This window comes from Coenobita brevimanus, chromosome 79 (assembly GCF_032717465.1).
Source record: "Coenobita brevimanus isolate Jiangsu-jjx chromosome 79, ASM3271746v2, whole genome shotgun sequence".
Taxonomy (NCBI): Eukaryota; Metazoa; Arthropoda; class Malacostraca; order Decapoda; family Coenobitidae; genus Coenobita; species Coenobita brevimanus.
In genome coordinates, this window is record NC_137032.1 from 31,974,305 (window position 1) to 31,986,629 (window position 12,325).

General features: G+C 44.4%; 1 protein-coding gene across 1 annotated transcript; it reads left to right on the forward strand.

Moving 5' to 3' along the window:
• The first annotated feature begins 7,214 nt into the window (after nt 1–7,214).
• Nucleotides 7,215–12,199, forward strand: LOC145408940 (NAD-dependent protein deacetylase sirtuin-3, mitochondrial-like). The gene is made up of 6 exons (XM_080279521.1): nt 7,215–7,496; nt 8,091–8,203; nt 8,860–8,982; nt 9,492–9,643; nt 9,907–10,023; nt 11,082–12,199. Exons 1-6 carry the CDS (start codon nt 7,246–7,248, stop codon nt 11,301–11,303), a joined length of 978 nt encoding a protein of 325 aa, XP_080135647.1. The 5' UTR covers nt 7,215–7,245; the 3' UTR covers nt 11,304–12,199.
• Nucleotides 12,200–12,325: the final 126 nt, after the last annotated feature.

The window sequence follows — 12,325 nt, forward strand, 5'->3', positions numbered from 1 at the left end:
TAGAACATATTTTATGAAGTACTATAAGCCGAAAAAACAACCCTCGAAGAGTCATGTATGTGGTGGGAAAATACATATGAGAGGTAAAATCCCTCACTTACTCCCCCGTGACGACATTATGGACTAGCCTGACGTGAAGTTGTCAACAAGCATTATATCGGTTACCTTTTCTACTATGCTGAATAAAATCATCCGGATATGACAGGAATGGCATATGACAGGTATTAAACTGACTACTACCAAATCATGCAAAATAAATTAAGCCAATAAATATGCATAAGGAATCCATTATTATCAGTTGTGATAGCATTATATTTCTACTTAACTGCCGGCAAATAGTTATGGAAATTATACAAAAAATCTAAACGTCATTTTAACTACAATGAGATATTCTAGACAGTTCCTTTAATGACAAACGACATGTTCCCTGGGAATACCAGTGATAGTATTTGGATAAATCATTGATACACAAGTTAAGACTGCTTTTAAAATCTTATCAGTGAATGGTATATTTGTTACACCGTGGCTGAAAAGTTCCCTGCGAAGTACGGACCCTCATGTACTAGGGTTGAATATTTATATAGGAGTCTAACCAATACACAGGCTGAACCAAGCTCTACAAGCCATCTAATATCACATACCGTCTTGTTTTTTCGTATTCTGTCGCTTCAATATTCACTATAATTTGACAATGAAGTGTCTGGTAGATGTCGGAGTGAAGACAAGCGCATATACAGTATAAACAAATCCTAGCCTAACTCATGGAGGGAGTTTATAAATGTAGTCCCAGTTCGTCTCGTACAATGGCTCCCTGCAAAAATAGCTCGCCGTATGGGTAAACATTTATTACGCCAAGCAACTATACTGCTGACACACAATCTCGAGTGACTGGGACATTGTTTGAGGAAGAAAGTGTTACATTATTTCAAATTACTCTGATAATAGGTAAGAGTGAGAACAATATTCCCACTTTATCCCTGTTCGCCTTACTGTTTTCCATCATCCTTCATTTGCCCCCTATTCTCTCATTTCTCCCTACTCCCTTATTTTATTTATTTCTATTATGACCTTCATATTTGTTATGAAACGTGTTCAGAGCTCAACTCCAAGCTCTCTGGGCACGAGCTACTGGAACAGGGCATAAAAACTCGGGTCAACCAACCTTACATGTATATTGCCACAAAGATACACAATACTAAACACAATACAATGAACAGATTAATACACTCTCTGAGACACAAAGGACCCGAGCTGGGCTACCGGTGACTGGGCTGCTACAGGTGTCGTCCAGGAGTGGGAGGGGTCCCGTCAGGCGTACTCCCCCGCAGGAGGCACGGGACCGCCGTCAGGGGCCGGGTCGTCCAAGGTGGGCTGCTGGGGGGTGAAGAGGGAGGCCTTTCCCTGGTGCGGCCTCGGTGGGTAAGTCGGCCCTCAGGACTGGGGCCGAACAGGGCGAGCAGGCGCGCTTCCTTGCGCCTGTTCCTGGGGAAGGACTGCTCGTTGGTGATGCTGGGGAGGTCTCGGCCGGGAGTCCTGGGGACGCCCCTGTGTGGCTAGGGGCTGCGGCCTCGCTCGGGACAAGAGGCCGTCAGGGGCTGCCTGCGGCGTCTCTTCCTCTGGGAGTCCGACAGCGAGGGGTGATGTAGGGGGCGCTGGCTGCAGAGCTGCAACTCCTCCGGGGGACTGGCTCTGTGGGGAGAGCGAGAGGGGTGTCCCACTCGGCCTCTGGAGGGGTGAGGCAAGCAAGGGACGTTACCCTTGACGGGCGTCACAGGGGTAGCGGACGAGGGACGGACGGTGGCCGCTCCCTCCCCGACGGACACAGGGGGCGCCGCCGAGGTTCCGCTTGACCCTGGGACAGCAGGTAAGAGAGGGACGGTGGCCGTTCTCTCCCCGACGCGGACGGTGGCCGTCGCCGCGGTTTTGCTCTCCACGTAACTCCACCTTGGAGAAACACTCTGTCTTGCTGACTCTACGAAGTGAGAGAAAAAGAAAAAAAAGTCCTCTGGTTTGGTTGTATGGGAAAATTACGCAGCCAGGACTTATGTATCCGAGTACTGTGGCGTCTATAGTTTATTTTTGCTACTACTCGATCAGCCCTAAGCGAGGGCTTTACCGATCTAATCCCTCACGTTAGACAGGTCCCTCCTATCGTGAAGAAAATCGTCTGCAAATATCAAGAACAACACACCATCCGGATGAAATGGTTAGTCATCATCAGCATCATTCAGATCCCTTTTCCCACCTTGGCGATGGGGTGAGGTAGCATCCAAAGAGCAATATATATATATATATATACATATATATATATATATATATATTTATATATATATATATATATATATATATATATACCATTGGATCCCATGGGTGCTGGGCGAGGCACTGCACTGGGAGGGCTCTAAGCGTACCGCCCTTCGCCTGTCGGCTTATAGTCGCGAAGCTCATAGGTCCCTACCCGGGGGTTCCCTACTTTATAAAAAGACTTGAAAAATCCCAGTTCTGTCCAATACTCTGGACACTGGTCTCAAAAGGGTTAAAGAGACTGATAGGTTTTCCAGTCATTAACCCATTGGATCCCAGGGGTGCTGGGCGAGGCACTGCACTGGGAGGGCTCTAAGCGTACCGCCCTCCGCCTATCGGCTCATAGTCGCGAAGCTCATAGGTCCCTACCCGGGGGTTCCCTACTTTATAAAGACTTGAAAAATCCCAGTTCTGTCCAATACTATGGACACCGGGCTCCAATGGGATCTATCTATCTATCTATCTATCTATATATATATATATATATATATATATATATATATATATATATATGTGTGTGTGTGTGTGTGTGTGTGTGTGTGTGTGTGTGTGTGTGTAAGGAGATAATAGCAAAATTCTAGAATATTAAATGGGTCATACCCATTCACTCATCAATCAAACCCTGGGAATCCTGTCTTCACCTCGCAGGTATAAATGTCCATTCTTACGCACCTCATCTTAGCCTATACGACTAAAATGTGGTGATGGTGAGTGTTGGTACTGGTGGTATAACCGTTGTCGCAGCCTCCCGTTTTTATCACTTTTTATAAATAGTTCCCGCGTGGTAGGGGTCAAGGGGGTGGGGATAGATTTGGACTAGTATAAAATGTCTGTCTGTCTGTCTAACGACATACCTACTTATTTATAAGGCTATTTCAGACTGAGTCATACTCTAGGTGACTGGCATAGGAAGCTAGAATGAGAGACTGACTACAAGTATGAATGAGGTGGAGGGGAGAGGAGAGCGAGGATGAGATGGAGGGATGTGCATCATGTGCAGAGGTACATGAGCGAGGGTATGTGAGCAGGAGATGGCAATCCCGTTGCAGACAATACAAGGACGCCATTATTTAGTGACAAACCCTTCAGGAATTAAAATGCCTGGGGACTGATATATAAACAGATAGATAGATAGAGGTAGACAGGAAGCTTCGTTGTACAGTACCTCTTCCTTAACATTTTAACAGCCTCTTGTGTGCTACTTATATAATTCTATCATCGAAACATTTTGCATCAGTAACATATAAGAACAAATCGTTATGGAAGGTGTACTGTACGTGTTACGATATCTTTAAAGGCATTAAAAATACGGTCCATAATCTCAGTTAATAGTCCGTAAATACAATCTGGACAAGAGGAGAGGATGGAGAGTGAGAGATTAACTTGGACAAGATCGAGAACAGGAGGAGAGTGAGAGTTTAACATGGTCAAAAGGAGACGATGGAGAGTGAGAGTTTAACTTGAACAAAAGGAAAGGATGGAGAGTGAGAGTTTAACTTGGACATGAGGACAGGATGGAGAGTGAGAGATTAACCTGGACATGAGGAGAGGATGGAGAATGTATGTGTTAGGTGGAAGGGGGACAGGGAGGGGGAGACCGAGGATGAGATACAGGGATGGATTGAATAGACAGGTAAATGAGAAGGGGTGTAAGCTGGGGGGAGGGCAGCGAAATGGCAGGGGAGAGGGTGACACGGAGATTTGTTTGTGGTTTAAGGCAGTGTTTCTCAACTGGAGGTCCATGGTGACTTTTTGGGTGGTCCACAGGACGTTCACTATATCTGGTATTAAACTGGAGATTGGTGCATATATTTTTAAAATTACTGAAAATGCAGTATTGTGATACCAACTCTAACGTATGGAAGTGAAGCTTGGACGTTGTTGGAAGGACACAAGTCAAGAGTGAGAGCAGTGGAAATGAGTTATTTAAGAGGAGCCTGTGGAGTCACATGGAGAGACAGGCTGACGAATGAGGATATAAAGGAGCGTTGTGGTGTGGATGTGATAGGAAGCGTTATGAGGAACACATTGAAGTGGTTTGGCCATGTGGAGAGGATGGAGGGTGAAAGACTGACGAAGAGAGTGTATGTGAGTGAGGTGGAGGGGGGAAGAGGGAGGGGGAGGCCGAGGATGAGATGGAGGAATGGGGTGGAGAGGTATATGAGAGAGGGGTGTGTGAGTTGGGAACAGGGCGGTGAAATGGCGGGGGACAGGGCGACTTGGAGGCGATTTGTTTGTGGCCACCCCAAACGGGATTGAGGCGTCTGGCAATAGATAGATAGATAGAAACAATTGCCCATTCATTTTATTGTATTATTCCTATTTAAGAAATATTTTTCAAACCAAAATGTTTGTTGTCTATGCTTTATTAATCATTACTCAAAAATGAAATGGTCCATGATATTTCTTTTAACTGGGCTGGTGGTCCGTGACCTGAAACGAGTTGAGAACCACTGGTTTAAGGCGTCTGACTACAGACAGAAACACAATATATTTTTACAAATGCGTAAGACACATGAGTTCCTGCACTCGCCTTTACTTGTCTTTCCTGCAACAAGTGTGTTCGTCGACCACTTGACCTGCGTCGCATCATGAAACAAGCAAATGGAGAAGAAATGGGCGTGTTGAGCAATGGATGGAATGGGCGGGAATGCTGGTGGTGAACGGTGGGGCTGGTGCAAGGGAGTATACTCTGTGAGCATGGGTGTAGAAGGATTAGTGATTTGATAATAAAGATGGTGTATTTCAAAATTTACCCCCCACCCTTTCAATGAAAGTATAAAAAGGGGGAGCAATGGGCGTGGGGGAAACACAAATGGGTGAGATGGTCCGGAATCGCAGTGGGTGTGTGTGGAGGTGATGGGCGTGGAGAGGTCTGGAATGGTAGTGGGCGTGTGGGGAGGGGGGGATGGGCGTGAGGTGTTCAGGAATGGCAGTGGGGGTGTGGTGGGGGGGGGCGGGTGAGCATGAGAGTATACTGTGTGAAAATGGAAACTGTACGACTGATGATTTGAAGGGAGGATGGCGGTGATTGTGAGGCTGAGGGTGAGGCTGACGGTAGGCGGCAGAGGCTGAGATGGGGATGATGGCGTTGGCCATCTACCTGTCAACTACATTCCTGCCTTACGCCACATCCCAAGAAGGCCGAGAGAATATGGATGACGGCTAAGAACGAAGTCCAATTAGAGTATTTCCAACTATTTTTCTTCAGAGGTGGGTGTAAGATAAGAGCGGCCACCATCCACGCACTCGCTGCCTTCAGGTGACTGTACATTGAGGGACAAGTCAAAGGAAAGCATTTACTACGCTGTGTGGTAACCATGTGGCCCATTGGCTTAAGTGCTCCAAGTGGACGGAGCCAGCAAGGTCCAAGGGTGGTTGGGACTTATTAGTCCGGCTGGTCACCCTCGTCTTAAATGTGATGAGCAGTTGGTAGTCCCGTCTCATGGGAAAAGGAATGAATTGCGATTGCGTGCAATGTTTTATGAATGGACGGATCTTTGCCAGTCAATGCACCAAGTTGCAGTTGCCACATACAGTTCTTATTTTTAGGTGGCAGTGTTAGAAAATTTCTGGATTCATTATAAACTTTCTAACTAAAAAGGCCCACCACCTCCTTTTGTTGTATAGTATGTACTTTGTATAACTTTCAATGATAAATATTTCAGTCAACCGATCGCAGGTATTGTCTTCAGTACTTGCATTTTTGTTGATATCGGAATCGGCAAGAAAAATATTCCTGCTGTATTCTTACTGGCTGAATGTTTATTTTTCACGTATATTCAATAAAATATCATAAACGGAGGAATTATATGAATAAGTATGAAAAATAACTGTTGGTATGCACCGAGATGACTTGCCGCCCAACTGGCCAGCATCCGAATCAGCTGTTTATCATAAACAAACACACGCACGTCACACCACGACGAAAGGGCCAGTGCCGACGAGGTTTCCAGTCAGAACAGCCCTTATAACATCATCAAAAAGACAGACTCGTATTTGATGAGTGGTGAATATTACAGAGTCCAGTGACCGTACAAATGACTAAGAAACTCAAAAACTGTAGCCCCATTGATAAATAAGTGGCTCATGGCATACTGTACATCATGGGGGAAGGGGGCAAATGTCGAGGGGTGCATAGCCTTACCCTCCGACTCCACTCACGTGGGTTCCTTCATCCAACTCTCCAAGCAACGACTCTTTCCACTCATTAGTATTGTATCGCTTGACATGAATGATCAGCCTGCTCCAGCCATGAGTTCTCTGGTCTACCCTTTGGTGGTTGGAAGAAGTTCTGGGAGCTGTTGCTGTTCCTGACCCTGAGAGGGCTTTCCCTCCATGCAAAGGGATCTTTGTATGTGGCATGTGGTAGGAATGTAATGCTGTATGGTAGAGAGACCTGGGCAGTATGGGAAGAGGATATTCACAGGCTCAAACATACAAAGATGACAGTGATTTGGTGGATATGCAGTGCATCCCTGAGTGGAGGCCTGGGAGGGCTAAGTTTACAATGGAATCGCTGAGAGGTAGGATGGGATTGGAATGTACTGGTGTTGTGATGAGGAGAAGTAGACTGAGGTGATTTGGGCATGGGGAGAGGATGGGGGATGATAGTTGGGTGCAGAAAGTGAGAAGTGTTAACGTTAGGAGTAGGGTTGTGAGAAGTAGACCGAAAAAGACCTGGGACGTAAACGTTGAGTGCGCCCTCAGGGACAAGGGACTGAATTGGGAAGCTTCCAGAGACTGAGTAGCATGGAAAGCCACCATCAGATTACCTAGGCCAATGCATGCAAGCATGTTGGAGCCTTTAAAAACAAATAACATTTGTAAGAGTATGAACCTTAGCTTAGACTTTTGTTTATTTTAATCTTACTTATTACAAAAACATTTACAGCATTTCTATTCGCAACACCATAAGGGCCATAAGTAAGTGTATTAAAAATGGCCACAGTTCTATCAGGAGTCTTTAAATTCAGCATCAAGGGGATGTTAAATATGAGGGCAGTTTCACACAGGAGAATCAGTTGTGTGTGGTACGGATATTGTGAGTTGTGGTCGTCATCATCCAGGGACAATGCACCAGTTCTGAAGAATGTTGATGATTTGGCGAAGTTCATAAAGGGGCAAGTGTGCAATGTGTTTGTAATGGTGGGTGCGGGGATCAGCACACCATCAGGCATTCCTGATTTTAGGTGAGTCTGTTTTTTTCTCTCACTTTTTTTTTTTCTATAATTCCCAGTTAAGCCTCAAGAGCAGTTCTTTATAAACACACTAAGGTTATTTTACTTATTTAGGCAGTATTCTTTCTTTCTTGGCTCCTTTGTAATAGTTTATAGGGAAGGATGTCATTTACTTCATTGGGTGGCAACCATATAACCTATCTGTCTATCTTTTTCTATCAATCAGTCATTCATTCAGCCAATCCTGTCTATCTGTCTGTCAACCTATAGCCAGGTGCCTTAATCCCAAAAGGAGTGACCACAAATGAACCACCTCCATGGCAACTTGTCCTCTGCCATCAGGCTGCCTCTACAGTTCACAGCACCCTCCTTTACTTCCTCTTCACCCCATCCCTCCAGCTCATCCTCAGTCTGCCTCTTCCCCTCCCCCCAACTCCCTTAGTCAGTCTCTCATTCTCTCCACATGGCCAAACCATTTCAAGATACCTCTAATGCTTTCCAACACATTCACAACCACAGTGCTCCTTCACTTCCTAATTTGTCTGTCTCTTCTTGTAACTCAACATGCTCCTCTCATATGACCCAATGCTGCTATTTTCCTCACAGGACTCCAGGGACAGGCCTGTACCATAACCTTCAAAAATACAACCTGCCGTACCCCGAGGCAATATTTGATATCAACTACTTCATGATGGATCCTCGACCATTCTATACACTAGGTAAACAAACATGCTTGAACAAAGTTGAAATTAATCTGAGTTTATGTTTATGGTCGTTAGCAGTAGGTGATGAAATGTTGCCTACGTCTTTTCTACTCTGTGTCTGCCCTCCTTTCTTCCTACTTTTCCCTTTCCTTCCAGTCACTTTTTATTACTCTTCTTTCCACTTCAGGTGGTTCTACACTGAGAGACAAGCCTACTGGATTCCTGTAACCTGGGAAACCATTAACAATGCTGGGTGGTAACCATATAACCAAATAATGTGGTGAAGTGAGCCAGCTATGGTGCCCCTGTTAACTGGGTTGAGATGTAAATGCAGTGTCCATCCAAGAGCCAAACCTCCACATTGTACCCTGCCACACCTTGCTGTGGTGAGGTGCTGTCAGCTTTCATTGCATGGGACAACCCTGCAGGGGCAGTTGCTTGCCTGTGGTTGATGGGTCTGCTCCACCAGACAGACTGGGGTCGATCAACACCAACACCACTAAGATATAATGACCCTAGTTTTGTCCTGTAATGAAGCATTGACTGTAGTTGTGTCCTACAGTGGTGTACCTTAGTTTTATCCTGCATTGCTATAATGACCAAAGTTTTGTCATAATGTATGACCAGTTTTGTCCTACACTAGTGGTACTGACTCCAGTTTTGTCCTGCAGCACAGGACCTGTACCCTGGAGTAAGGTATGCCCCCTCAACTGCCCACCACTTCCTACGACTGCTGCACGAAGAGGGCAAACTGCAGGTGGTCTACACGCAGAATATTGATGGACTTGAACGATGTCAGTCTTCAATTTTAGCTTATGTTGGGTTGAAGTGTGATGGGTTAGCTTAAGCCTTTCTGGGTGATGTCATGTTTATTTATTCTTGCTGCTACCATATAATTTTATTCAACTTAGTAAAGACCTCTCATACAAAAAGGAGTTTAATAAGGCTGTATCTAACTCCTCCAGTTTGATATTTAAAGTCTATCCTAAGCTGAATAAAATCATCAGGATATGGCAGGAATTAAATTCAAAGTAATGTCCTCAGGGTCACTGGGTCATGATACATCGGGTTGCAGTGGACTGGGTTACTTTAGGTTAAAGCAGTTGAGAGGTTTTTCCAGGTTAGATCTGGTTAGCCTTAGGTAAGGCTGCATAGGCTAGTTACCAGTGAATTAGACTTTTCTGCATTATCTTACCAGCATATCTATAAGGAAAATTGGTAATTCTAATGATGACAATGGTGATGCTTCTGATGGTGATGATGATAATTGTGATGTTGCTACTTATTATGATGAAATTTGCAGTGGCTGGTGTACCAGAAGACAAACTAATGGAGGCTCACGGTACGTTTGCATGCGCATCGTGTACGCTGTGTGGACACGTACACAACTCTGATGTTGTTAAAGCTGCCATATTGGAGGGTCAGGTGCCATACTGCCAAGAAGGCAAGTGTAAGGTCAGTACACATGGACAAATCTCTCTCTCTCTCTCTCTGTGGACAAATACAGTATTTCTCCCTCTCCCTATCTCTCTGTCTGGACAAATATTTCTCTCTCGTCTCAGTTTTTAGTGTGAAATTGGGTTCATTTGAAGGTTATGATAATGACAGAATAAGGCTATGATGATGATGATGATTATGATAATGGAATAGGGTCAGGGTAATGATGATGATGTGAAGTAAATCCCACCAAACATTGCCTAACATTTTTTCTCCACAAGGGCAAAGTCAAACCTGACATCGTATTCTTTGGAGAGAACTTGCCCGAGAAGTTCTGGGACTACCACAACCTCACACCATTCACTGACCTACTCCTGGTGATGGGCACTTCACTGGAGGTAAGATGGGGGATAAATTATAACCAGTTTATTCTCATCTACAGTACAATAATGGAACTGAGTCACTTCCAGTTGTGGGTACTTCAGTGAGCCTTGGTAATGAGACAGGAAATGTCTCCTAGTTACTGATCAAATTTACCCTCCAATCTGACCACCCTTGGCCATCATCTAAGCTGAAAGTGAGTTCCATATCTTTGTCAGGTGACAGTAAAGGCACTATGGTATATGGTAATACCTCTTAAAACCCTCAGCCAAAAGACATCTTTTTTTCATTTTGTTCTCTTAATATAAAATGATATATGCTGATGATAATTAATCAGCCTGGGTATTCGCAGGCACAGACTTACAGAAATGACAATGATTAGGTGGATGTGCAGTGCGTCCTTGAGTGCGAGGCCTGGGAGGGTTTAGTTTACGATGGAAGAGTTAGAGGTAGGATGGGAGTGGAGTGTATTGATGTTGTGATGAGGAGAGGCAGATTGAGGTGGTTTGGGCATGTGGAGAGGATGGGGGATGATAATTAGGTGCAGTGAGAAGTGTTAATGTTAGGGGTAGGGCTGTGAGAGGTAGGCCGAAAATGACCTGGGATGAAGTAAATGAGCGTGATGTCAGAGGTAATGGACTGAATAGGGAGGCTGCTAGAGATCGAGCAGCATAGAGAGCCACCATTAGGTGACCAAGGCTGATACATGTGAGCATGTTGGGGCCTTTAAAAACAAAAACAAAATGAAACTCTTCATTGCACATCCTGACTACTAAAAAATCCACAGTGACAAGTTATGTAAACAGTGTTTCTGTGTTCATTAACAATTTTCTAATATTAATAGTGCTGGAGAGGGATATCTTTACATGAAGACAGTGATATAATAAAGTGACATAGCTGTATAGTTATTCAAACACCCCTCACCCCTCCTTGATGATTGTGGGCTGCAGAAAAGCACCTTCGGCTAGCACCCCACTGAGTTCATGTGCAGTTGAGCCTAGTGCCATAACAGCAACAGTCAAAATATGTTCAGTGAAAGCGAATTAAATGAGACCACAACTATGCTTATTCTCAGGTGTACCCTTTCGCTGGTGTTGCTGAAGGGGTGGGCCTCAAGACCCCGCGTGTGCTCATTAACATGGGGGCGGCAGGGACTTTGGGTAGTCGACCCCGGGACCTACTCCTGCTGGGGGACCTGGTGGGCACAATACGGCAGCTGGTGGATGCTCTTGGATGGCAACAGAAGCTAAACCAACTTGAGGAGGAGTACCAGGCTCAGGTGGCCAGGGAGGAGTAGGAGGGGATGAGGGAGGGCAGCTGGAAGTGTTCAGTCATCATCAATCTTCATCAGCAGCATCAGACATAAACATCCTTATTTACAAGCTTCACATTATTCCATCCTAGGTCTCCCCATAATTATGTTTGATAAGGTCTTGTTCTTCTGTGGATAAGGGTGTAGTAATGTCAGTCATGCAAGGAGGCACGGAGGCACGTTAAGTAGGCAGGGCATCAATGAAGGTAGGTTTAGACCAATACAAAATACTATTGGTAGGTTGGTAAATATATAAATTGTAGCTATATTAATAAAATGTTTTATTGCTGTAAATAACTGAATTATGTATATACTGTATACTAACGAATGACCAAAATAATATTATTGTACATACAGTAGACTGAATTACACTTAATAATGGCCAGAGTAGTTCCAATAGGGCAGCCATAAAAGACTTCAGTGCCCAGGATTTGTATTGTAGTCTGAGTTTTATGTCAGTGTAGATATACTTTTTTAGAATGCTGACAGTGAAAATACAATGCATTAAACAAATTACATCTTTGTTATTTTTCTTCTACCTCCAAATAATTTTATTTGGCACAAGAAAACACTCCTTTTAACCCCTCAGCTGCATATACCATTCTGGAAATGTCGATCAGTAGACTGCATCATACATTTTGGAACAGCCGTGTGAAATAATGTGAACTTTTTTAATCATTTTTTGCACCTAGTGCTTGCTTATGCTTGATGAGTGGGTCACAAATTGTCATTGTGGAGTGTAAACTTTGTCTGACTAAAATGTTATCATGTTTGGTCAGGTATAAGTGGGTCAAAACACATGATGAAAACACGATTTTTTAAAACCAGTTTTCCCACACCACGGACACAGGAAATGTTTAAGGCCACCACAGCCTAGGGGTTAATAGGGTTAATGAAGGTTATACCCAACTCTGCAACTTCACCCCCTTCCTACAATCCACCTGATCAATTTAGTGATGTCTCTGGGGGACAAAATGAGTGACATGCTAAATGGTCTCCTATAAACC